Here is a 27,875-nt window from a genome sequence, read left to right on the forward strand (position 1 = left end):
GTAAAAATAATTGTGTAGTTCAATGAAAGAACAAGTGAAAGGATGAATCAAAGTACTCTGTAAAATGTAAAGTGCTTTATAAAAACACAATGATATGAGTACATCATAGGGAACACCGCTGATCTCACAATATTTTCCCACAAGGTCTTCTTGGATCACAAGTGGCCAAATAGTTTTCACGAACAAGTTAAAACTGATTATTTATGTGGTGGAAATTCTTCAAAAAACAGTATTAGTTTTCAAATACAATTGAGTAGAAATGAAACAAAGACAGAAGAACAGTTAAATGACAAAGATAATAGTGTTGCTAACCTGGTGACCACAGCTGAGAGTGGGAGAAGGGACACATATACGGATCCTATAGGAGACGGAATTCAAAACAGAATAACAGCATTCTTGAGATAGTAACAGGATGCACGAAGGTTGTTTAATGCTTCATATTATAGTATAGGATATACAGATCATCCCTATATCAGATAAAGTTAATTTTGTCATGGATTAGGACTTTAAGCTGCTTGTTTGTCTTAATTGCTTGCAAAAATGCAAGCAATAACAATTGAAGCAAAAAAGACGAATTGAGAATTTTAAGTTTAAAACCCACTTTTAACAACAGAGAGAATTCTTGTATCATTTAAGTCTTGGTTTTCTTGTCAGTAAAATGAACAGGTTGCATGAGATACCTTCCCACACTGTATATTATCTGGACAAGAGCATACTTTAAAGTAACTATTCCTTTTATAAAGTTTGTATTTGCAGAATTTACATTAAAAAGCAAGTCTCCATAATATTTTTATTTTAACTTCATAGTGCCTTACATTTGTATTAGAAATAAAAATAAATATGAGATAGCTAATGTTTGTAGTATCATTTTTGTTTTCAAAAGATCTTCTGCTAAGATCCTGGGATTCATTTTATTGTAAAGAGTAAAGTAGAAAAGCAGAATAACGAGAGGCACCAAGTGACATAAGAAAGAGTCCAGGCAGGTAGAGGAGACACAGCAATTGTGCAAATAAGAAAAAGAGTCAGAAAAGAAAAATATGAACAAAAAAGAACAAAAAATATTCAAGCAGTTTTGCTATGTGCTTTAACAGCATCTCAAGAATGTATTGCCTTAATTATCTTTAGTTGCCTTTTGGAATGATGGACTATTCTTCCTTTGTGTGCAGTTTGGTACTGGCCCTACAGATGTGCTTTATAGATTACATTGATGTAAATTTTTGAAAATCTTTACATCTGTATGTATAATCAGTCTGCAAAAATAATACTTCAAAAAAGACAGGACAACATATTTAATGTTTTTACAACTTGAAAATTGAGACTCATGGAGATTGAAATGATTTTTCTGAGAAAACACTATGAAGACACAAAGCCATGTCAACTAAGTCTCTTCATTTCTCTATGAGGCCTCACATATATTACAAAAAATTTTTGATGTGTCTAAGTGTTACCATATTTCCTTTCTTCCTTCCTTCCTTCCTTCCTTCTTTCCTTCCACTATTTCCTTCAAGAATAAGTAGTTCAATTAAAACATTATAGGACTTTATAATTAAATTTCTTCAATGATAGAATTATGTGTAGACCGCAATGGTAGCCATGAGCCATGTGTGGCTATGGGTCACTTCAAACGTGACCAGGAGATTGAATATAAATTGTATTAATCTAAAAATTACTAGCCATAATTGTCCAGTAGATAATAGTGGACAGCACCTATCTAAATCATACATTTGAGAGTATACTGAATACCCCAGAAACCTTACAGAAAAAACATCTGTGCCCAATTGACCTTTGCCATTAACCTTTGTCTTTCTAATTGTTAGTGTACCACAAGGTTTCAACCACTCACAAACAAGCCAATAGATAACATGGACCATATGGTTGGTTGATTAGTTATATAATCACTGGTCATTACTCTTAAAATTAAGGTAAAATAGCTGAGTTCCTTTGCAGCACCAATTCCCTGGGTTCGTCTTAAGGTCGTATGCATCCCATTGTTATTCCTCTCATAAGAACAGCATTGTCATTCTTTCTTCAAGCTCACAGAATGTTGACCAAGGTACTTGTATCTGTGCTTCATAATGCATAATCCATATAACATCAACTATACTGGATTCTTTTGAAAAATTTCTAGAAATCCTATATGCCCTTCCTCTGAAGTAAACAGGATTCAAGAATACAGCAGAATGCAAACAGAATTAAAGTTTCATAGAGCAAAGAGACTCTACCAATATTTTGTGGATTCATACGAAGCTTAACTCTTTCTTTTAGGGATTTTAGAAAATTTCCACACAAATTAGAATCCTCCTTGCTTCCAATTTTGCCTCATTGCTTAGTGCTTTGATGTACTGAATAATTGAGGGTCTTGTGTATTCATTTAACAGAATTATCAGTTGTTTCAAGTAACAAATGGAAGACAGCTTTGAAGGGTAAGGATGTCATTACTACTTGTGGGAATTATGTTAGCAGTGAGATGTATAGGCAAAGAGATTTATGTGTCTGCCAGTCCATTGCCATTGGAAGCCATGCTTATTGCTAAAGCAAGTGAAAGCATCCTTATCTTATCCTAAAAGGAAAATTGTCTATGTGTACTTTATGTGTCTGTGGAATACCAGTTGCACCAGTTACATTGGCAAGTCATTTGGCTACTGCTTTCTCACCAAAGCTACACCAACAAAAATAAGCTGAGATAGCTCATATGACTCGAGCATAGCTGGTGGGGAACAGATTGTCATCACATCCTGCAGCCATGTTGGTCTTCTACCTTTGCTTTCTGGCATGTTTAGCTGAAGTTAGGGAAATGGTACCACCATCAAATATTTTAAATCGTAAAGAAAAACACATGTGACAGAAAAGAGCCCTCACTTATGTCAGATACTGGGGATGATAATGTGATACCCTGTTAGGGGATGGATACTGTCCAGTGTAGATACTGTACACAGATTGTAAACTGTCAGTGAAGTGCTACTGTTGAGAATCCTTGCTTTTTGAAACTTGAATTTGTAAATGTTGAATGTTGTATCTTGTAAGAACCAGAATTTTTTCTTGGCACAGAATGTTGAAGTTTTACAGGTCAAGCCATTGGTGGACTTCTACACTACAGTACCTGACCTCATGTTTAGAGATATGCTTTACATCAACAGCTTTCCTTCTTGACTGGTACACTTCCTTTCTTTACTTATGGGGAGTTTTCGAAAATTGTACTGCAATCAGTACAATAAATGAGAATTTCACTCAAGGGATGTTTACAACTGCTTCTTTGAATTATGGAAGGAGGGGTTGTTATGAATGAAAGAGTGGATCCAATAGGCTGCAAAATGATACATGCTGCAACTAAATGAACCAAATTTGGAAGTGACACAAAAATATTCTAATATTAAGGATTATCTTACAATGTTGTGGAAGGAATGCAGTGATACATCTTGCATTTGTTTTGTCTTGATGACAAAATACACTCTTTAGAGCCACAAGAGCCTGCCTTGTGTTAGTTATAAACAAAAATATATTTATATATATATATTTATGTAACTACTATGTGCTTTAAAGAAAATTACTGCATGATTCAGCAGGGTTATTCCATTTTTTTCTTTCCTATTTTTCCTGTCACCAGGATATGTTGACTTGAATGGCTTCTTAGACAGGAATTGACAATGAAATGGGTTTGTCACACAAACATGGCAAATTTTTTAATGGGTGTTCAAAATCCCTTAAGATATTTGTCTCAAAAAAGGATCACACAATTCTTCCTGTTATTTCTGTCAGTTCCCATTAGCTAAGAGCAAATGAGGCTTTAGGACTCCAGGTGGGAGAGGAGGCAGCACCTCTGAAAAGAAAACTTGTTTTATTCTGAAGTGAGAGAATGGAAAACCCCCACTGGCTATGCCCTCCTCTCTAGTCTCTAGCTTAACATTTGGAAATTGTGTCACAGCTCACAGGAAGGGTATTCATTACCAGGGAAGAGGCAGGCATAGTGAACTTCTGAACAGATGAAAGTTCATCCTATGGAATAATGAACTTGTTGGAACATCTGCATCTAGAGCAAAAAGTAAAAACCCTTTGCCAAAATTCTGTTTGGGAAAGATAGAAAAACCTCCATTTGGTTTTGTTCTCACGTGAGCTATTGTTTTCAGCAATCCTGAAACATTCATCATTGCTCTTTCCAGGGAGAGCATTCAGGCTTTGGAACATGGTTATCGTTGAGACATCAGAGAAGAACATTTGAACCAAAGGTGTAGATCCCTTGCGAACTAAAGCTTTATTTATTATCATTATATTTTCCTTGATCCCTTTGCAACCCTGCACCTAAACTAAAAACACTGTCATCTTGTCACACTTCCAGCAAGTCCACAGGAGATGTTCCTCATGAACCATGTATGTCACTCCACTAGGGAATTTTATATTCAGTGTACATGGTGTCTTGTACAAGTCTGAGTTTTCTTTTCAATGTTCCTGGGCTGGACTAATCCAGAAATCTTGTCTCCCTTCTGGCTACAGCAGTTTAGGGCTCCTTTGCGTGTGGCTGTGGGTGTGTGTCTGTTTGTTTTAAAGGTATAAGCGAAGTTTAGTCTTAACACCTGTAAGCCAGTACAGGTGCTGCTCTGTCCTAAAATTTTAGCACTGCTCTGATACAATAAAGCCTTCTTTCTCTCCAACTGGTTCCACTTCTGCATAGGCAGGATGTCCTGATCCTCTTCGAAACTTCATTGCTGGCCATCTGCTTGGGCGTCTCTAAAACAGGAAAATACAAAACTAATGAGCATTACAGTGAGATATCATCATCAAAAAATACATATTTACCAGGCTGTGGATGTTTCTCAGTTGGTAGAGTGCTTTCCATGTTAGAAGCCCTAGTTTCAATCCCCAGCATCATGTACATCAAGCATAGGTGGCGCATTCCTGTTAATTCCAGCTCTAGGGAGGTGAAAGCAGGAGGTTTGCAAGTTCAAGGCCAGCCTGTGATAACATGAACTTCTGTCTTTCTGAAAAAATTTTTTCTAACTATTCTAGGTCAACTTCTCAATGCACCATAATAAATGATCTTTTACAACAACTACCATTGGAAATAATATGTCCCCCTCTGTAAGGTCCCTGAGTCCTGTACTTGAGTCTCCGTTCTGACTACCAATATGCAGCAAGTGGCAGCCTATTGACAATCTCTACTGCCAAGTTTCTCAAAGGCAAGGTTAAATGCATGCTTTATAATCATTTTTGTCTGAAAAGTGCCACATATAACAAGATAAACTATGCTTTTAGTATTTATTTACTTATATTTCTGAATATATGGATGTGGCTACATGAGCTTATGTGCATCCCATAAATGCAGGTGCCCAGAGAGATCAGCAGAGTGCAGCTGATTGCCTGGAAATGGAATTATAGATGGTTGTAAGCAATCTGAAGGGGGTTCTGGAAATCACACCTGGATCCTCTGGAAAGAAACAATATAATCTCTTAATTAATGAGTCATTTCTGCAGTCCTTAAAATTCATAAAACAAAACACAACAAAACAATCACTGAACATTTTTTTGTGAGACAGATACTTACTATGTAGCTCATGATAGCCTGGAACTTGTGAAATGGATATGTGTCTTTCACGTGTAACCCTGATGTATGAATCTCTTTTCCAGAGGTCAATACCAATATCACTTCTGTTGGCATCAGTTCACTAAAAATGTATGGCCATAACATTCTCTAACCATTGCTGAGTTTCAGTTAGTTATTAGATTTCCTATCAAATAAGATACAGGAAATATCACTCTGGCTTAAGAAATTGTTTATCAAACTAAGCACATCTATTTATGACTTTTATGGTCAAACATTAAAGATGTCACATCTTAAAATGGGATCCATCACCAAAAGCTGTAAACAAACCTAAGCCTATGAAGTTAAAATTACATGGTAGGCACTAATTTTAAAACGCGGGCTATTTTTATTGACAAGAGGAACCTTTCTCACCAGTGCTCTGTCTATCAAATAAACCCACTGTGATTTCTAAATAGATGTGCTGAAATGAATTATTAAGTCACAGTCACAGAAGACATTAAATGCATTTCATAGCCACAGTGACACTAGAAGCGATTACTCCATTTATCAAAGTGTCTGCAATTTTGGCGTAAATAAGGCAATAAATATTGAGGGAATTTTATTTCTGTGTAAAGACTTTTAATGCAAAAAAAGGTTAAATATCAGTGTACATATAGCGGCACTTGGTATCTTGCTAGATTTGCTAATGACATGCCAATGTCCATGATTAATGGCTCAGGGTGAAGTATTTTATATCAAGCAGGGATGAGTATTAGCTTTATGCTATGGAAAAATGCCAACTGAGGTAATTACATTCTGTTTAATAATAATACTATGCACCTTCACCAAAGCACCATGTGGTCATCAAGTCTGATGTTATTTAGCTGATTAAATCTCATGAGGTAAGTGGCACTGATTAATCCTTGTTCCCAAAAAGAAGACGTTAAAACTAGTGTGCAGAGTAGCACAAAGCAGAACAAGGTGTTGGCTGTGGACCTAGAGATCATCTTTTTTGATGGACACATGGACACATGCCCAGTCTCTTTGGAAGTGGGTACTGTAATTCATGGTTCCTACATATCTTAAGGAGAAGACCTCATGCCCTGGGGCCTACTGTTTATGGCTCCCATTTGGTTTCCATGACTTCAGAAATAGACTTCTCTAAAGTCATGGTTTCCCCAGGCAAGCAGCATTGTTAATTCCTTGCTTTATATTTATTTTCTAAAAGAGCAAGAAGTACAATGGCCTCTGGGTTCAGCTAGCAAGGGCAGCCCCACAAACTAATTCCCTTACATACTTAGTACTTAAAGATGTTACACTCAGTCAGGGACTCTTCACTAAGAAGAGGTACCAGTGACAAACATCCTGATGATGGCAATCTCGAAAGTTGCATATTAGTAAACTCTCCTAAGTATATTTTTATGACTTATACTGGGTGATCATTTGTATTATCTACTAACTTGCAAAACTAGGAACCAGTAGCTGAGATTAACGTGAAATCTATCTACTTACAAAATTAACTTTGCCCACTGTCAAAATTATTTCCTAAAATTCAATAGTTTACACATACTTCAGCCAACATTTGTGGACATAATTTTACTTTCATCTTACTCTCAAAGTGTGATATCATTAACAATATCAATATTCACATGTCACAAATTTTTGGTTAACTTCCTTTTATATGAAAAGTCTGGGATTGTTGGTGGTGTGTATTGTATTAAAGTTCATCATGGAATCTTCAAAATAGTACAAGAATATTGGACAGGGTGAGCACAATACAAAGTTATTTTTAGAAGTTATTGTTTTGTTTTTATTTTCCAGTGCTAGGAAATGAACCCAGAGCCTTGCACATGCTGGCTCTATCTAAGAGATCCACCCCAGCCTATTTTCAGAAACTTTTATGAATCCTTAAAGTATTTTTCTTGATTTATTATCACTCATTTTAGACATGCAACCAGAAATACCTAAGCAAGATTTGGCATCCCTTGAAGTCCCGTCTCACATGTGATTTAATTACCCAGTTGTTCACTGCTCACCTACATTTCATTAGTAAAGGTGAATCAAGTGGATGCAGCACAATTAAAAATTATTCAAGATATTTTTCATTTGTACATAATATCTTATGTTACCTTCTTTCTGCTGAACTAAAACAGATGGCATTTCTTATACTAATATGTTTAAGTGCATATAGGTTAAAAACTCAAAACCTGAATATTTGAATTATTTTGTAGCACTGACAGACAGAATATTATAAAAAGGAAAATTTCACACCATTAAAATTTTCCTCATGAATCAGATGGCAAAAATTATGATATTACTTCCAGTATGCATAAAATATGTATGAATGTATGAACCAAATCAACCTGTGTTTGGAATATAAGAAACTTCTTTTTTTTTTTTTTGCATTCTTCCACAGTTCCTTGATGCATCTATTTGATGGACTAAAACTGCAAAAGAAGAGTGAAAACTTTGTCAAAAATCTGTTGTCCTTTTAGAAGATCTTCACAAAAACATGCACAATGTCATTCTGTATCACAAAACAATCACGCTAAGATAAATAAGTCGTGTGATGTTTCTGGACCTTTACTTTCTCGTGTTCAAACTGGTATCTAATGCCTTCTTCAGGATTCCAAGATTTTTATTCTTGCCTTCCTGATTCACTTTAAAGTCTGAGGGAAGATAATAAAACACCAATAATAAGCAATCCTAAGTGTATGGAGTTATTAGTCTCCACTGTAGTTGTATTACTCTTCCTCTCTGAAACTGCTCAGCTGTTTGGAGGCAGATAATAGTTAATTGTGATAATAATCAGATGAGTAAGTATTCAGATCTCCAAGGAAAATACTTAGTTTTGGTGCTACAGTGTGAAACATCTCCCCAATGGGCTGGGAAGGCATGGGCACAGGAATCTGGAAGTCAGGGCATTATCTTGGTCTTGCTGTGAACTCAAGTCTGACTAGTGAGAATCAGCAATTTAGGCATGGGATCTCTTGAACTTCTTCCTTGAAACCCAGATATTGCCAAATTTACAGGTTTTTAAAGAATGGCCAATTCAAAGTGTTAGAGGAACTGGCAGCAACCACAAGATCACGTGCTGGCAAAGCAGAGTGTATGATAAAATTACCAAATTCAAACCAGAATGTAGTGAGAATCCATTACAGATACCTCGGGTATGATGCCTGCATACAATGCGTAGGTGACCTTTCGTTTCTGAGAATTTGTTATTGATCACATTCAGAAGAAAATATTCACAGTGATATGTGGGGACTGGTGTAAGTCAGGCAAGATGGGGTTCTCCTTAGCTACTCCTTCAGTACTAATAATTGAACAGTCATCCAAATCTATCTCAATGGTCCGTGGCAAGAAAATTAGTGACAATATCCACAAACAAACATGTAGGGCACACTCATCTAGCAGTGTGCAAAAACTGCAACTGGAGCACAGAGCAGTTAGGCAGGGTGTTCTATAGCTTAAGTTGCCCTGGAAAGGAAATAATTAGCACATATGTTAAAGAAAAGAGTAAATGTGAAAGTCATGGGCCAGGTAGAAGACGCCTGTATACATAACAGGTCTTGATAAGCAGCCAGTTTGGGTTTCGCCATACTGTTTTCGTCTATGAGCACAAGAAATGGACAGTGGTTGGAGGCACCTCCAAACCCAGGGTTTGGGCAAAGCTAAGTGGGTCATTGGTTATGTTTCTTCATCGGGAAAGTAAAAGAAACTGATGTACAGAGAGGTTGGTTTCTACTTACTCCCCTCTTAAAAGGCTTTTAAGGTCCTAGTCTCCTTTCACTAACATAACTTTCCTAGTGCTCACTGGACCCTGAGGAGCCTATGGCTTCCTTTGTTCCTTCGTTCCTTCCTTCCTTTCTTTTCTTGCTCTTTCTTTCTTCCTTCCCTCCCTTCTCTCTCTCTTTCTCTTCCTCCTTCCCTCCCTTCCATCCTAATTAAAAATAATTCTATGATTTCTTTCTTTAAGCATGTTTTCAAGCTTTGTATTTAAATCTTCATGTCTCAATATGAGCCTAGCAACCTCAAGGTAGCCTGTTAGCAGGTCTGGGAGGCCGAGGAGTCTGCATTTCTAATTAACTCTCCATGCTGTGACTGATGCACCATATGGTATCCCTTGAAGAGGCGGGGTCATGATTCTGGAAGGTATCTTTAAAAAGGAACACTCTCAACATGAGTGGAAGACCATGAACTTTAACCACATGTACCCAGCACACAGATATACCAGGGAATTAAACACGCGTTTTTGCAATCACATAGACTTTTTACCATTAAGCTTTCAGAAACTTTGGCTGGGAAGAGGAAGGGTATATTTTTGTTTTTCATACCTTGAAACATAATCAGTTGCAATTTCCCTTGTTCTGTGTTGAGTATTTCTTGGCTTAGCAAGTTATAAGGCTGAAGTTTCAAGACTTAAATAATTATAAAGGAAAGCAGTTAAAGTTGAATTTCAGATAAACAAGTCACTTTTTAAACTATGTTTAATTCCACAAATTTAAACAAAATTACTTATTTTTGTTCGAAATTCAACTATGTTTAAGTGTTCTGTATTTTATTTGGCGACCTAGCTGTATAATACAGGCCTTGAGTTCCAGTCAATGAAACTTGTCATCTAATTAAAATAAAAGACTTCTGTTTGAGCCCGTGTCTCTGCCTCATGGACTATAGAACTTAAAAGTATCTTATATTAATTTTTTAGAAATGGCCATGAATTGCCAGCAATCCCTCAATTCTTAAGTGACTTTATTCCTGAATATTTTGCATATTTCCTGTTTTACTTACTTTAGTGTTTCATCATTTGGAAGTTGTCTGCCAGAACTTACTTCCAGATGATCCAGAAATATTAGCAGTAACTGTCACAGACATAGATACAAATGAGAGTATTCGAAAACATGGATTAACTACAATGAAATTATACTATCTCTGTGTTTTGTTCTCCAAAGCAAATATATTGAGTGTATGAAGCAAATGAGTTTCCATAGGCTGCTAAATTAAATAATTTATAATTAGGTTCCCCACGCCCCCCCCCTATGTGTGTGTGTGTGGGGTCTCTTCAGAAGACAAAAGAGAGTGTTGTACCTCTGAAGCTAGAGTGTCAGAGGGTGTGAGCTGCTTGACATGGGTATAGAGGACCCAATTTTGGTCCTCTGCAACAATAACAAGTACTTTTTACTGATGAGTCAGCTTCCCAGTGCAGAGTTCAGACTCTTTAATGTGAGAAGAAATGCTTTCAACACCTACATCTTCAACACTTAATGCTTTATTTTCTTTCACTGTAAGTTGTTTTCAAAGCTGAAATTAAAATCACTTTGGGAAGTGAAAGTAAGAACATAACTGATGTTGAGATACCCTGATGAAATCAAATGCTCCCAAGCAGGGTTCAGGTAAGCACATTTGATAAATGCTCCCCAGAGATTGAGTGGTAAGTGAGGATAAACACTTCCCACTATCTTCTCACTCATCCATATCCATCGTTTTCATCTCTGAAACTGTCTGCGGTAGTCCCTCAATCAGGAATGCCACATAATTTATCATCTTTACTTATACAAATCATCCATTTATGTTTATTTCCAAAAAAGCGGTCCAGATGCCCATGTACAGATTAGGAGTCACTTCTTACCATGCTGTACAATTTCGGAAATTTCCTGGTGTTTTATCAATCTCTTTTGATGTGCTTTGGTGCTAACTTCTGTGAGTGCAGTCTTATGATGTCTATTTGTCCTGTTCTTTCTAATAATCCTAAAGGCTATGGGACACAGCTGCTCAACTCTGAAATGTCTACAACAATAGAGTTCCAAAGACAGTTGACACCTGGAGCAGATTCTTTTTTGTAACATTGGTGACCTAATGTTCTTTCTGTGAATAATCACAAAAGGATATGGGCTAACTATTAAAACTAAAAGATAAAATGAAAGTTACTATTCTAGCTTTCTTTCTGTTGCTATAATAAAACACTTAGTGGGGACTATCACTAAGAGGGCCCAAGTAGGAGCAGGAACTCAAGGTAGGGACTAGAAACAGAAGTCACAGAAGAATGCAGCTTGCTGCTTATGCTTAGTTTTCTTTCTTACATAATCTAGGACCACCCACCTATAGATGATGCCACCTCCAATGGGCTGGTTTCTCCTCTATCAATTAATAATTAGAGAGAGGACCCAAAAGTCAGTTTGATTCGACAATTCCCCAATCTAGGTTTTCCTCTCAGATGACTCTAGTTGATAATGAAATCAAACTAGAAAAAATATCACATAAAATAAGAAAGTAGAACTGAATTGCACCCTTTGAATAACAGAGAAAAGGACATGAAGGAGAATTGCAAAGTCAATTCCACCAAACTCAGAGGACGGTTTGTCATATAACAACTGAAACAAAAGTCCTGTATTCTCATCCATACAACTGTGATGCCAACAGGTTTCTTCAAGTCTACTTTAATGGGAATGTAGAAAGTAATATCAAGTGGGCTGGAGGTAACTATGTGCTTGAAACAAGTACCCAGGATCCTAAATTCTCCAAACCCACTCTCTAAATGAATAATTGTCACAGTCCGACACCAAGTGTACAATTAGTTGATCTAGGATCATCATCCGTGTAGCAGTCCATTTACTTGTGGACAAAAATTGAAAGTATACTAAACTGACATTGACATCAACATTGTGTTAGGAAAATCCAACAACAGTGGAATGCACTCTTTAACAATGAGTTTAGACAATTTTTTCCAGAAGGAAGTATTTTTCTTTACTATGGTTAGAACTACTGCATATAGTACTATTTAAAATCTAATCTTATTTTAAATTTTACCCAGCAATGCAAACTGTAAACAGACAGCTCTCCCTCTTATTGCCTGTACCTGGAGTAGGCAAAACCTTTAGCTAAAATAAAAACAAAATTGTATAGACAAGGAGACTCCCAGTGAGTGTCAGTGTTAAACCTTGTAAAAAGGTTTATCTATTGTACAATATCTATATTCTTGAGTGATCTGCTATGTTCATGACTCCTGCATTCATTCCCAGTCTCTTTGATGCCCTAACTGAGCATGATCATAATAACCAAGAGTGAAAGCATTCAGTCAGCCACACATCTATTAGAAACACACTGCTAAACTTAAGGCATATATATTGTGCTTAGAGAAAACTTAGCATTAACCAATAGCAAACCACACATGTAAGATTGAAACTGTATAAGATCAAGTATCCCCTGAAAGCATTCAATATATGCTATGTGTTTCATGGGAAAGCTTTTTCATTTGAAGTTGAGTGAACAGAAATGGTCCCATGGATAGAATGACTAAAAAGAGCAGGATGTGAAGCCCACTAATGGAACACCATACACCCTGTGGACATATTCCTGGTCTTCAGAGGCTGTCAGGCTCTGGTTTTGTGCAATTTGTTTGTCTCTTTCAGCTACTGTAGTAATCTTTTCACTTTAAGGTTCCCTCCAGGTCATTTTGAAAGTGTTTTTCCACCCCTTCTGCACTGTTCATTTGACCTCACATGACCTCATCTCAAAGCAGGCATTATAGTGTCACATGACCTGTCCTGCGTCTATGTCCTTTGGTTTAACATGGACTCTCATTAGTGTCTGCCATGTACCCAGCCTCCACCTCATGCCCTGTCAGCCTCAGGGACTTTTCATTCAATTCCCAAATTGCTCTCTCATCTACCCAACAAGCAATTCTAGATAAACCTTCACTGTCTTTATCAAAAAGTATTATCTATTATACTTTCTGATTCCAGGTGCTAAGTCTCTACAGCTAGTGCAGAAAAGGCCATATTTCTAGGTTTGCCCGGCACAAGAATGTCACTGTGACTTCAGTTAGGAAAGCAGTGCTCAGAATACTGTTTGCTTGTGGCATTCTCAGTACACCCAGGACCCACCCATTCAATTCCCAGAATGTAACCCTGCTGTTCTGCAGTTCTGTCCAACCCAACCTATTTCTACTCAGAATTTATGCTCTCTTCTTATCCCGTAGTCACTTCTCTGTTGCCCAATCATCTTGTCTCAGCTAGGAAGTGACTGTATTCCTTTTCTCCTCTACAAACACTTTAGGACCCTTCTCTTTTTCCTCCCTCCTTTCTCTCTTCCCTTCTGCAGCTTTTATGGAGACCAGACTGATCTCAAATTTGAGAAGCCCCATGACACACCCAGCTTCCTCTTTTCTCCTGTAACATCCCCACAGCACTTTACAGTGCTTCTGAACTTTTCATTTTGTGCAATCCTTTTGCAGATTGACGACATTTTCTCTCACATCTTGTTTTCCCTTTTAATGTAAGCTGGCTGCTTTACTTATTTGTAAGCAATGAATACTAGTGTGCTCTAAGCATCATTTGTGAATGCACTAATCACTCCTCAGTGGGGTTTAAATTTTCGTCTCAGACTTCCCTTTCTACTATTACAATTTCCATATATCTCTCCTGACTCGTATCTTCATCTCCTCTTTTTCTTTGGTTACTCCTGTGAAGAGGCTGGGCTATGATTTGGCCATAAACTCAAATTGAGCCTGCCTCTAACCCCTCACTTTTCATTCTAAAAACATAGCCTTCTGTTATTTCTAATTCTCTTACTAGACTATTTCATTTCCTGGTCAATTGGAGTCCACCTTTGCAGTTATATCTGAGTCCTTCCTTTATCATTTCACATAACAAATGTGATAGTCAAGAGGTCTCTTCTTTCCCATTAAAGAAATGTGGGGATTTTAGGGATTGCATAGTTTCTTGGAATATCAGTCCCTCTATCTGCCACAGCTACTGGTCTCACTGCAGAAATTGTGAGCAATCAAGAGTTGATTTCAAATACTTTCAGACAAGCAAATGAAAATTTACTCTATCTTTAGAATTAATCCCATTCCACATCTTCTGTAAAGACCCAGCAGCCCAGCAACCGCCTCACACAGTCTCTGACAGAATCTTTAACTGTCTTCTGAGGATTCTCATTGCCATAAGTAGTTAAGTAATAATTTGCTATCAGACAGGGTATTTACTCTAAAGAAAAGTAACTTGAAGTGGGTGTGGAGACAAGCCGTCTCACTCCGACCCAGTGACGGGGCCAAGTGACGAGGCAATGCTGCTGTGGTCATAAATGTTCTTGTAAAGGCAAATGTGAGTCAGTACTGCTTGTTTCAACAGTAAGAGGGGCCAAGTTCCTCAAGAAACTACTCTCATAAAGTTGTTCCTGTTGGGAGCATCAGCCTGTTTCAAAGACAAGAGAAGAGACCCGCAGGTTTGGCTCTCTTCAGCTCTGACCACAGGGATGGTAAAAAGGGAGCTATTCTCTACCCTAAAGTAGTGGTGCACTCTAGCCCACATTTAATCACACAGCTGGGCAACAACCTGATAGGATAGTTTAGACTATCAAATCTAAGAGGGTGCTGCTTGAAAATTCAGTGTGATTCCTATGAGTTAGACTAGTACAAAAATAGATCTTTTGAAATGATGAGTGTATTTTGACATTTTTCAATTTGTACGACTTTTTTGACTGAAATTAACATTCTAATACATGTTTATCTACTTAAGGTTTAATGACAATTGCACTAGTCACATGCAAAAATAATTAGATAACAATACATATGACACATTGTTTGACTATAGTAATAATTTTTTTGTTTTGTTTTTTAAGAGAGCACAGGTAGTTGGGAGGGAAAATTGATGTGGCAGATAGGGAAAGAACTTGAGGGGAGGAAACGGGATAGATTTGGTTAAAAAGCATTATATGCATGCATGAAATTGTCAATATAATGAGCAGTTGGCTATATGAGGCCCTTTCTCAAAAGAGAAGAGGTCAGGATATAGACATTGCACATACAAATTTTCTCAACTCTCCTCTTCTCCATAATAACTGTGGCACCTATTCTACTTAAATTTTATTCCATTTGTCGAATTTCCTGCTATTGTGTGGCACTGCCAGACTGTGAAAGTTGAGCCTGACCAGTACTGAGCATTGCTTGGACCTGCTCATGCATCTTTATCAGAGTACTACCAAGGACCCTCTGCTCCCTGCAGTTGGAGTGCATACTTGGGCTCACTGCAACTCCTGGTCAATGTCTCTGGCTCTCCTATTGTCAGGCCAGCCAGGTCTGTGCTTGCCCTCTCACTGAGACAATGATTATTAAGGCAAATGTTGGTATCTGGGTTCTACATCATTAGCTGGTCTTTTTGTAAATGTTTCCTTTCAGGTTATGATTTTGACATGTAATTGTCCTGGGTTTATATGGGAATTTTGGGGGAAAATATGCTATTTAACTCCCTGCCAACTTCCCAGAATCATTCATTAAGCCCTACTTTTGATGCTTAAACAACTTTTGAATTTATCATTAACCACACTATGATACTTTATACATTTTTTGAGTACACATGTTACATATGATACCTTAATACTTTATTATTTCACCCATTTTTCATTGCTTTGAAAAATCATGGTTATGTTCAGCTGAGATAACAGACCGAATGAGTATATGTATACAAACACACACACACACACACACACACACACACACACACACACACTTCTTGGAGTTCAACAAAAGATGCTGTATTTCCTTAAGGATCAAAGAGGATAACTAAATAGTTTCAACTGCCTCTTAATTCTTCTTGATCAAATTCAGTGTAGTTGGATGTAAGTCATCCACATCAGCACATGGAGTTTAGTCTGAGTGAAGCACAAGAGTAGTCTGTGCTCGTCTGAATGAGAAGCATCTTTATATGATAAAGGCACAACGATGACTGACTCCCAGTGAGACCAGAATGGGTTAATAATCTGTGTCAGCAGCTGAGAAGAAGATTGGGGTGCAAATGTTTAAAAGTTCTCCAGGAAGGTTTGACGGGGAGCATGACAGGTAAGGAAGCAGAGACAGAGGTGATGCTGGAGTGGCCAGGGCGTGCAAGGTAAGGTGATCACAGAGTGGCCAATCCCAAAATATCAAAAGAGACAATTTAAGAAAGAAGGAAGGAAAAGATAGGAGTGGAAAGAAAAACACCGCATGGCTGGTTTGTAAGTACAAAATTCCACCCAGACTTCTACCTCTTTTAAAACCAAAGCTTCCAACTCTCCTTGTCTCAGTAAAACTTATGTTTTTGTGGAGAGGATTGTGGAAAACATCAAGGAACAATGTTCTGTGTCAGGGTTCTGTTACTTTTTCCTGTTTCAAGCAACTCAAGGGGTGATATTTGTTTTGGACATCAGGAACAATTATTATTTTAGTAAGTTCCTTGATTGATATGCAGACTTTTCACTAAAAGCAAATCTGAACCTTGCATGTCTCACAGTGACATAAAGATAACTCTAAGGTATTAACCAAAACTAAAAACTTTAATAAAGTTGGAAAAAAAACATTTCCCCAATTAGTACTTCAGAAACAATCTTATTCTCTGCATAGAACTGAAACATTGTTTAGATACATATGTTTTATTTTTTCCTTTTAGGTTAACTAAAAAATAATATGTCTTCATACATTGCAATCATGCAGTTTTATATGTTTTCTGAAGCATATAATTCTTGGGAGAAATGAGGACAAAAATATCCTAAATTTAAAAGAAAACATTCCCAGTAGACTATTTAGGTAATGTTTCCTTTTCTCCCCTCTCTTCCCTTCCCCTCCCCTCCTCTCTCCCTCTTCTCCTCTTCCTTTCCATTCTCTCCCTCCCCTCCCCTCCTTTTTTCTTCCCTTCTCCTGCTATCTGTCTCTTTCAACAAGTTCTTACCTCCTAATTCCACTTTTCTACTTATGACATTACAGGCATGCACCATCATAACTGGATCCATATTTATGTAGCTATTGAATTTGAACCTAGGGCTTCATTTTTGTTAGGCAAATGCTCTACCAAGTCAGCTCTACCCTCAGAAGAATTGACAAAGGCCTTCTTTACATGCTGGAGTACCTTTGCAGAAACAAATCTTATCACTCATAAAGTCCATTGTATCTCTGGGTCCTCATATTTAGTAGTTTTTAAAGATTGGTTCAAATATACATCTTCCCAGTTTCTTCTCCCAGATCCTGTGTCTATAACAGAGACTATAACAGAGATTTGTACAAAACAATTAGCTCTCTGGCTCTTATAACATCTCTTTACAATTGGTTTGGGGAGCCACCTTGCTTCTCCTTTGCTCATTTCTGTTAGAATTTCCCCTTTATCTCATTAATTTACAGTGTGAATTTCAATTCTTAATCCCTCTGTACTGAGGCTATGTTCCTATACAGTAGACAGAGTATGAACTTGACTGATTTTGATGAGTGCCATCCTGCTTTCCTGTAACGTGATTCTTTTTTCTAACTGTTACATACTAGCAATGTTGGGGGTTGAACCAGGCCCTTGCACATGCGAGGTTACAAAGAAGCTAAACTTCAGTCCCCCATGGTGCGTTTTCAAATGCCAGTCATTGTGAATGGTACACACTGTGATTACTTCTGACTGAATTTCAATACTCTACATAGGCTCAGGCTACATCCAATTTTCTTCACATTAAGCTTATGCATATTCAAGATGCTTGCCTAGTTACAAGCTACTGAACCAGTGTAACATGTTCCAAGGTCAACACTGAATGAGAAAACTAAGAAAACTTGAGACATAAGTTGAGACATAAAATTAGATAAAACTGGAAATATTAGTAAGAAGGAAGTATTCTTTACAAAATCCTTGGGACTTCATGTCACCCCATGATGACACATAATTATAATAAGTTTATTTCTTTTTATCAGTGAAAACCTTGTCTCATTTTTGTAAAGAAAACATCACTTCTACCTCTAAGTCTGTGCCAAATATATGCTTGTCACAGAATCAGTGCTCAAAAATGAATTTCAATACATGATTATCTTTTCTTGTCTATTTAAAATTTGTTTTAATCACAATTGTTGCTAAAATTATAAATATATGAATTAGCGGAAATTTGAAACTATAGACATAGAAATAATGACTGATAATTCACTCGCTAGAGTTGTTTTTGTTTTGAAATAAAAATTACTTCATTTACACTAAGGTTTTATTGCCTAATTTTCACAAGAAAAAGCTAAATAGCCCATTCATAAATGTAAAATAACTCATTCATAAATGTAAAATGCCTTTGATTAATTGCTTCTCAGATAGCAACAAAAATTATGATTGATATCATTATTTATAATAAATCACATCATAGTTATTATTACCTGTGACTATTAATTTTTGATCTACAAAATTTAAATATAAAACTTTAATTTTTATACACTGAAATAATGTAACTCATGTATGAATATGTTGGTAATCCATATATTTCAGATAGTTTTATCTCTATGCCTAAAATGTTAAACATGTGGATTTGATGGACAAGGTAATTTAATAATGGAATACATTGACTAGTGCATGGAACAATAATTCTTGTTGAGATCAACATTTCTATGATCTATTTGCATAAATAGGATTAAGTATTTATTTTAGCCACAGGAAGAAATTAGTGAACAGTTTGTACTCTAATAACAGTACCCTTTTCATCACAACATACCAGAAGAAGGCATTGGAATACTGAAAACTTAAATCATATGCTTTGAAATGACATTGTTCAGGTGTGCAAAGCCTCAAGGGAACTAGAGCTTTTTAATTCACTTATTTATGGCAGTCTTTCATTTGGGCAGACCTTCTCTGTGTATCTATGTGGGAACTAAGTTCTTTACTTCTATCATGTGAGATCCTAGGATAGAACTCAGGATTTTGGGCTTGGCAGCAACCACCTTTACCCACAGAACCATCTTGGTGGCCCTCTCTTTTTGAAATAACATTTTGTAATCTACTTTGCTTATGCTTTGTGATAGCTCTGTAGACTGTTATAGAGCGATGCAGCTTCCTTAACACAGGTGTAAGTGCATTTCAACTAGCTTTGCTGTCTTACCCGACTTGCAGGCACTCATGAGAACTGAATATCATTTTTATCCCCTCTAAGAATAGAAACAAGAAATAATTTATTTAGTGCATCATTTCCCCGCTTGTTTGCTCGAACACTGAACTAAGAAGTACCTGAAAGGCAAAATTCACTTATAAGAAGAATGCCACTTCACCAAAGAAAGATTCGTGGTGTTGTGGAATGGTTTCTGTATTTACTGCGTGGTTTTGCTAATGATCATGTCTTCCCAGCTCCCCAGTGTTCACATAGCAGCTGGAGAGTGAAATGGCAAACTTGGTAAACAGACTTTCTTCCCAGGCAACAGCAGCTGGGCCCTTGCCTGTCTGTCTCTGGCTTCTTTCCTGGTGCCACTTTAAACTGCCAGGAAAAATTGAGGGCCACAGCTGCCTGTGTGCCTTCATATTCTCCATGAGTCGTTGTTATTCACAAATATTTCTTAGGATAGAGAACCCACAGAGTACCCAGTCACTCAAAAGACTCATGTTGCACAGACTGCACACCTGGCTGAGGAGTCCTGAGCAGGAGTAATGACTTGGCAATCAGCGGGTGCAGGCTCTGAGGAAGAGGCATTGCCATCTTGTCACCATTTCCCCACAGGATTGGAGGGAAACCCACTGGGCAAGCAGGTTTAAAGCACTGAGGCTTCAGCTTGTTAGTGTTGACCTGGGTTTTATAGTAACTACATGATACAGAGTACCAATGAATAGAGTGTTAAAAGAAATAAGAATCGCCTTCTGTGATGTTAACATTGATAACTGTGTTATTTTCTGCATCCCCCACATGCCTACACTACAGGGTAGAGTACAAAGTCCTCATAGGTGTTTAATCTACAACTCTGAAGGAAATGCACTCCAGGTGAACACTTGGGAAATCCCTGGGCTTTAGTTGAGGGGAAGTCACAAAATCCTCCACTTGCACGCATGCTGAGGTTTCCTCTTGCTTCACCATTCTGTCATTTTGTTCATCGAAAACATTGGACACTTCTGAGAAAGACAGATATTTTGCTTCTCCAGAAATGCAAAAATCTTTCAAAGCACAAGCTAAATGTTTTGACTTTGTGTTTAAATTTTTATGGGATTTATTTTGCAGCTTCTAAATTAAACCAGGATACACAATTAAGACTGGTGGAGTGGTTCATGCCAGCAATATGTTTTTATTCATACATTTTACTTAATGTTTTATTTATCAGCATATGTCACTAGTTCCATAAAATGTATTCTGATAATGTTAATCATATTTACTTCAATTACTAAACTTAGATGTATTTAAAACCAATTATTTGATGTGAAATCTAGAATTTAAACTATGTACTGTCTCTTCACTTACTGAACTGTTGGCTCCATGTGGTGACTAGCTCTTGTTCACTCTGTTTAAGGTTGGCACAAAGCAGAAAACCAAAAATTAACAAATAAATGGACTAGTGAATGATCAAATTATCAGTTGCCCATTAACCTTCTGTGTCACTAGATTTACAATTTCTTCTTTCCCTTTGTCAAAATTGGTTATTTTCTAACCTGTAATAGGTAGGTATGCAGAGAACCAGTGTTTCTTTTCCAATCTTCCTTCCCCTTCCAAGATTTCTTCTGTTTTCTGAATTAATTCTTGCATGCATAACTCAATCAATATGCAGCTATTGAATGGCTTTTAAAAGAAATAGTTGAGAGCCCTTCCATAGAGTCGATAATAAAAAGAAAATGGCAATAAACCATATTATCAATTCACATTGCAGTAAAGTCAATGTCATTAAGTGGTTAAATACTAAGTTGCATAACGAAGCCTTCCAGAAGAAGACTGATTAAAGTATTAATGATATGATTTCTCTGTCCCACTACTATAAATGGCTTTCCCTTTTTGCCTTTCCACTGTCCTAATTTTCTATAACTAGTATCATATTAATGATGACAAAGCACGTGAATATATTTTATAGAGACAGCACTATACCGTGAAACATGAAATGTAATATAAGCAATACCACTACATTCAAACACAGGTACCAAAATACTAATCTAATGAATAGTTAAACATTTGCAGAATCACAGGTCTGCATGTTCCAAGTTGTGTGGTCAGCATGGATTCATGGCTTGGTTTAAAAAACAATGGTTAGCTTTAATAACGATACAGTTACAAACATTCACCGATCAGCTACGATGAACAGCATAACCAGAGGAGCAGGTGATTTGAAGAAAATTATTTTAGCAGATTCTGGCAGTCAATTCAACAAAAAGGAAAAGGACAAAGATTAGAATAGACATGGAGCCTGCAGATTGATTTCTCTTCCATTTTATGTGGAAAAATGAGTTATTCCTAAAACTATGGATGTTTGCTCTTGGCAAAGTCATTTTACCCTCTTAAGCCTCATACTTTCCCTGTTAGATACGAGGGTATAGAATTAAATATAGGCCAAAATATTCTCGATAGCTCCAATATTCTATAAATATTTGCCTACAGCACATTTCATAAACAATCAGGTTTATAAGCACTGGTTATTAATCAAGGAGACTAATTCAAAAATGTAAACTAAACACTAGTTTTCTTCTGGATTTTATAGAGTCATTTTGCTACCATGCAGGTGTTGTCGTTAATTAGCTTCAGTCATGTCCATCACATTGACATGACATAGCATGCTGCTAATACCCTTAGTAAAAGTTATTTCTCAACATCCTCTTTTTTTCATGATGTCAGGAAACAAACAGTTTACTAAAAGATTCAAACATGTGTTGGCTTCAGGCAGTGGTGGCCTGATGCCTGGCTGGTCAACCGAGATTTGAGGCATGTCACTTTTCAGCTCTTTAAGGAATTTGTTCATGACCTTGGGTAAGAGCCCCACGTTCTTCTAGGAAAATCAGACACATTAAAACAACTTACAGCTTTCCAACTAAATTCAAAGGTCTTATGCATGCTCAATAACTACAGGGTGAAATGAGGATGCCATGTCTGGAGTCTGCCTTAAATGGAATTTTACTCTAAGTTAGAAATGTCCATAAATATTTACCCTGCATTTTGAACTTTTTCCAGGAAATATTGATAACATGCCTTTTCTTTGAAAGGGACTTGGATTACTTAACCTAGATTTTAAGAAATTTATGAGTCTTGTAGGGTAGAATAATCATACACAGATTGAGCACTAATACAAAACAGAAAGATAAATGTCAAAGATATGGGTGAAAGAAAACAATCAAGTCCACATGTTCTGTCAGGGACATATGTATAGAAAGCTTATATAGTTCATGTCATTGAAGGCTGATGGACACCTGAATACAAGAACCAAGGTGGAAGGAGACAGCTTTCTTGATGGAAGAAATAGAAAGAACAGTTTTGCAGAGGTAGGGTTTGGGGCATCTAGGTTGTATTTGGAGAAGAGAAGAGTAAAATATGATAGTAATTCCCACTCCAGGCAGGAGAGCCATGGCAGAAAGATGGAAATAATGGATAAAATCTGGATTGCAAATGCCTTGAATAGCCACATAAGGAAACCACACTTTACTATATTGATAAAAGAGAGACATTTAGGTCTTTGACACATTATCTTACTGATCTACACTCAGCTATCCCTATCAGAGGGGCCAATGGTAATTCTCATCCTGTTGTGGAAGCATTATAATTTCTCATTCAACAAGTGAACAAGATTACAAACTGTTTTTCCACATATTGTGTAGTGAATTCAAATTCAACTCTTACATGTCTGAGAATCCGCAAGGGCAGATTCCCTTTGTCATTCTAGCATTTAAGTGCTGTCTATTGTTGGAAGGAAATGCTCCTACAAAATCCTACCTTGAAGGTAGCAATTATGATGACATAGGAACCTTTCTGGGCTAAAAGGGAGAATTGGTTCTGCTGACTGTATCTAGTAGTTTTGAGTCTCTCATGAGAGATCAAACCCAGCCTTCTAGACACTCATGTTCAGCCATGGCCTCTGTACATACTCTGTTTCTCCCGGTATTGTCATTAAATCTAAATCCTGTATAGGACAGAGCAGCATCAAGTCAATCTTACTGTGGACATATGGGTATGCATTTATGCAAAAATGAATGAATATATACATGTTATACACAATGGCAGCATCACATTGTATCTCATTTTTATATCTCATTTTTGCAGTGGAAGTTGTATTTTCTGTATATTTTATGAGCATTTTGAGAACAGATCTACTTTACTGTTTTATATGCACTGCCATTTTTCAACGAATATTTATTTATTAATTTAATCAAGCCCTTCTGTCTCCAGCATAGTCTGGATTTCCTCATAGGACAAGAGAACAGCTGGTTAACATATTTGGTACAAGTGGACAGGAATGTACAGCTTTTATTTTCCCTTCAGTCTCTACAGGGAAAATGGCTTGTTTGTTTAAGAGCTTCAGAGATAAGAGGTCTGACCTCATCATCTGAAAGTAATCTATCAACATGGACATGAGTGGATGTGATGCACGTGACATCAACCAGACTGACACTGACAAATCATGTGCCAAACATTAAATCCAGGTGGTGTTTGCACACTCATATAACACATCCACTAGCCTGGCTTTCATGGATGAATTTGGCACTCACCTCAATGAAGAAGATGCTGGCTGCTGATGTTGGGTGGTGATACATATAAACTGTCACCAGGATGGCCGCTGCTATAATGAGGACCAGGATGAGGATTCCAACGATGAGGCCGGCATGGAGGGTTCCTCCTTTCTTCTCAGCTGCACTGTCATCTGTGGAGGCTGAAAGAAGATCCCATCTGTCAGGCTCTTAATATGTGTACCCTTAAACTCAAATTTTCATTTGTGGAAAATTCTTGTATATAAGCAAATAACACTAAATCTTCATTGCATCAGTTCCGGCTTGTATGTGTCCACACAACTCATGTCTGGAGTTATTTAAACAACAAAATCCATGATATTCATGACTAAAAAATGAATTTAATGTTTTTAGTGATGCTGGGAATGAAATTGTGCATGTTAGGCAAGCACTCTACTGCTTAGCTACATCTGCAGCCCCTGCAGCAGAGTATCAAACTCTAGTTTAGTAAACACAAATAGTAGCCGTGTGTGTGTGTGTGTGCGCGCGCGCATGTTTGTGGGTGTATATGATCTTATATGCTTTAATTGCTCTCAACCTTGTTTTTGAGAAAGTACTTCTTGCTTTAACTGAAGCACACTAGTTGTATAGACTAGCTGGGCATGCCAGAACTACAAGCACAGTCTAATCTTTTTACGTGAGTGATGGCGATTTGAACATAATACTAAACCCTCTCAACAATAATCACAATAACCACCCGAATTGTGAGAAAATCTCAGATTCCGTTTAACTGTACTCCCCTTCCCCACCTCTCTAAACTGACATTGTTATTACCAAAAAATGACTGCTTTTCAAAAAACTTTCTCATATTCTGTGTGGAATTTTACATGGATGAATACTACTTTTTTTTTTCATTTGGCAACACAAACCTTTTCAGAAACTCTATGAATGAAACTTAAAGCACAATTCTCAAAATCTGTTTTGAATGAAAAATCTTTAGAAGCATAGCAATTGGAGGCAAAATGACTCTTGGATAGTTTTGTCACTTTCTAAAGAGAAGACTTTAGCAAATGAAGATTCCAGTATGTCACAGCCTGGTATCATTTTCTCTAAATTCTAACACGGTGTGTACCAGTTTTCTGAGTTAGCAAGTGAAGGAATTTAATTTCCAGTGTCATAACTATTCAATCCCGTCAATAAAGCAATCAAATAATCTATGACATGTTATAAGATTCTGAAACCTTTGATGACTGTTTTGTCATTTGGAGATCATCCTACATTATATATCACAGGTAACTGCATGCTACCTGTGTGTAATGTAATGTGACTGGTACTTTTGAATCATCAGCTAATTCTTAAGATGGAAAGATATTATATAAAAGTGGTTCTATAATCCTTGTATTAGCAACTCTTCTCTGTGTTATTCTTGGCCCTTGCTTCTATTTTTTAAATATATTTTCTATTAAATGACCTAATATGCATTGGGGTTTTTTGTTTGTCTTTTGCTTTCAGAATTTATTAGTAAAATATAGAAATGGTGTCCTATCTGGATGTGTGGTCATAATTATAGATAAAGCAAAGAAACCTCATAAAATACTTCACACTCTCTCTTTAATTCTCCTTTCTCTGTTCTTCCTTTCTCTCTTCAGTGGTAGGTCCTAAAATTGGAACTTAATCCTAATCCTAGATCTCTCTTCATTTCCCATCATCATTGTTTACTCTTTGCTTGACCCTTGTTGGTATTCCATGACCCTTCTTTAAATACTAATACTCAAAATCCCAGAGAATTATTTCATTACACAAATTAACTAGTAAAGAATACAAATGTAAAGGGTAATTCATTATGTAAAGTTGCTTTGCAATATACATATACATGTCTGTTGTCTTGCATATATCCAATCAATAAATCTAAGAGGTGGGCATTATTATTACTGCCTTTTAGTAGGTGACATAACTGAGGCACCAGGAAATTAAGAAATCTGCTAAAGCTGCAAAGTTACTAAGTTAGAGCTGGGCTCAAACATAGCAGGCTGGCTGTGAACATCAACTCTGATTATCATTTCCTCAGTTAACACTGAGCTCTTAACACTTCACTTCCTCCTTATTTGACATCATAAGTCTGGCATATAATTCTGGAAAAAAAATCTGGTAATTTTAAGTAAGGGAAAATAATTTAAAAGACAGCTCAAAATTTAGTTTGGTGACATTTACAAAGGTGGTGGTTGTGCTTCTCCTATGACTTTTCCTGGCTCAGGCCACTCTCTCCTGTGACTTCTCCTGGCTCAGTCCAGTGCCTCTTCTGTGACTTCTGGCTCAGGCCAGCGTTGTCATCAGAGGCACATTTTTAAGCTTAAGGAAAGAGCAAGTTGAGAGTAACTAAGGGAGAAAACTGAGACTAATAAAGGCCATTGGAAACTCGTGACAGCCACCAGAAGGACATCCATAAAAGTGGAGTAAGGCTTTAGGAAGTGACTTCATCTCCCTTGTCCTCAGTTGCCCAGTCTGCACTAGAATGTTAATGACAATATTACACCACAGAATTCCTAGTAAATCTTAACATCTACATACATAGGTCTTCAAGGGAGTATGTGGCATGTAGTAAGCACTTATTTAATGCTAAGCTGTGATATTAATACTTTAATTTTTATATGAAGCAGATTGAGGGAAATTGTAGAGACAGATTCCTAACACCATAAAACTGGATATTTGGCTTCTTTACTAAGTATACATCATGACTGAATCTTATGAACTTGACATATTATTTCCAATATTATGGCATATTAATTTCATAAGAAAACAGTATTGATTTAAAACATTAAAATATAGTAAAAGTGGACACTTAAGTCTTATAAAAATCTTTAATGTTTCTCTGACGACCAGGTATAATTTCACCCCTCCCTCCCACCATCTCTTGCAGCAACCCTCCCTTATAATGTTTTTCTGAATCCTTCTATCTCTGCATCCTCCCATTTCTCTTTCCATCCCTTTGCTGCTGACCTTTTCTCTCCCTTTACTATTGATGCCCCAGCCAGCCAACACCTGTCCTATTGTATCTCTATGGGGTGCACATTCTCATGCACACAGTACTAAGTTTGAGCCTCACATGTCTGATGTGTGCAGGAAATCAAAGGAAATATGAAGTACTGACTTGACATCAGGCTATGGCTTCTTTTTTGGACCAGAATATGTATTCTATTTAGTACCATTCCAGTCAGAACTAAAACCATCATGAAATTGCAGGACATAAATTTCCAATCTTTGGATTATAAAATAAAAACCAAATTTGCATATTCAAGATTGTAAACTTTGTTTAGTTCCCTTCTTAAGACATAAAGGTCAGCTCTCACTATCATTACTCAGATATGTTAGACATACAAATTTAAGTTATGTTATCACTGTCTGAAGAATACATTTACATTTTTTTGATGTTTAGACTCCTGGTCATGTCTGGTATTCTTTGTGTAGAGTCTGATTTGTTGTTAGGTAAATAATCATTTCACAATCTTTCAGATGATGATGATGGTAATAAAAATAAGCCATTTTCATAGTTTCTCAAAGATTGGTAGCCATACACAAATATTTACTGACATGTGAATGTCAAGTGACCCTGATATGTCAAATAATTTGCTGTCATAAGAACAAACGATTTAAGGAGAAATGTAACACTTAATCTAAAATATTACAAAACATGTTAATGCTAATTTCAGAATGATTCCCAGTGATCAACAATGATGAGAGGCAAAAGGCACATGTATTTTTTGGACAACATATTTTTCTACCCCAAGTAATTTATCTGTTATTATTTCTTCTCACATGATGCCACAAATACCATGAAAAGCTCCATTGTTCCAGCTGTTTTGTAAGGACTTTATGAATCAGAAAACAAGTTGTTATTGGGATGTTAAAGGTTGTTGAATTGGAACATCTGCATCGATATTTTGGATTCTAAATTCTCTATTTGATGTCCAATTTATCATCACAACTCAAGC

At 36.8% G+C, this 27,875-nt stretch overlaps 1 protein-coding gene across 1 annotated transcript in view; it reads right to left on the minus strand.

Moving 5' to 3' along the window:
• Positions 1 to 60: 60 nt before the first annotated feature.
• Positions 61 to 27,875, minus strand: part of Plxdc2 (plexin domain containing 2) — a 388,489-nt gene continuing 360,674 nt past the window's right edge. The window contains exons 13-14 of the mRNA XM_040755447.1: positions 23,929 to 24,089; positions 61 to 4,722 (exon numbers count right to left, since the gene is read on the minus strand). Of these exons, the coding sequence (XP_040611381.1) occupies positions 4,606 to 4,722; positions 23,929 to 24,089 (278 nt within the window). The 3' untranslated portion in view covers positions 61 to 4,605. The remainder of the gene's footprint in view (positions 4,723 to 23,928; positions 24,090 to 27,875) is intronic.

The sequence above is a fragment of the Mesocricetus auratus genome, unplaced genomic scaffold, assembly GCF_017639785.1.
Source record: "Mesocricetus auratus isolate SY011 unplaced genomic scaffold, BCM_Maur_2.0 Super-Scaffold_100013, whole genome shotgun sequence".
NCBI lineage: Eukaryota > Metazoa > Chordata > Mammalia > Rodentia > Cricetidae > Mesocricetus > Mesocricetus auratus.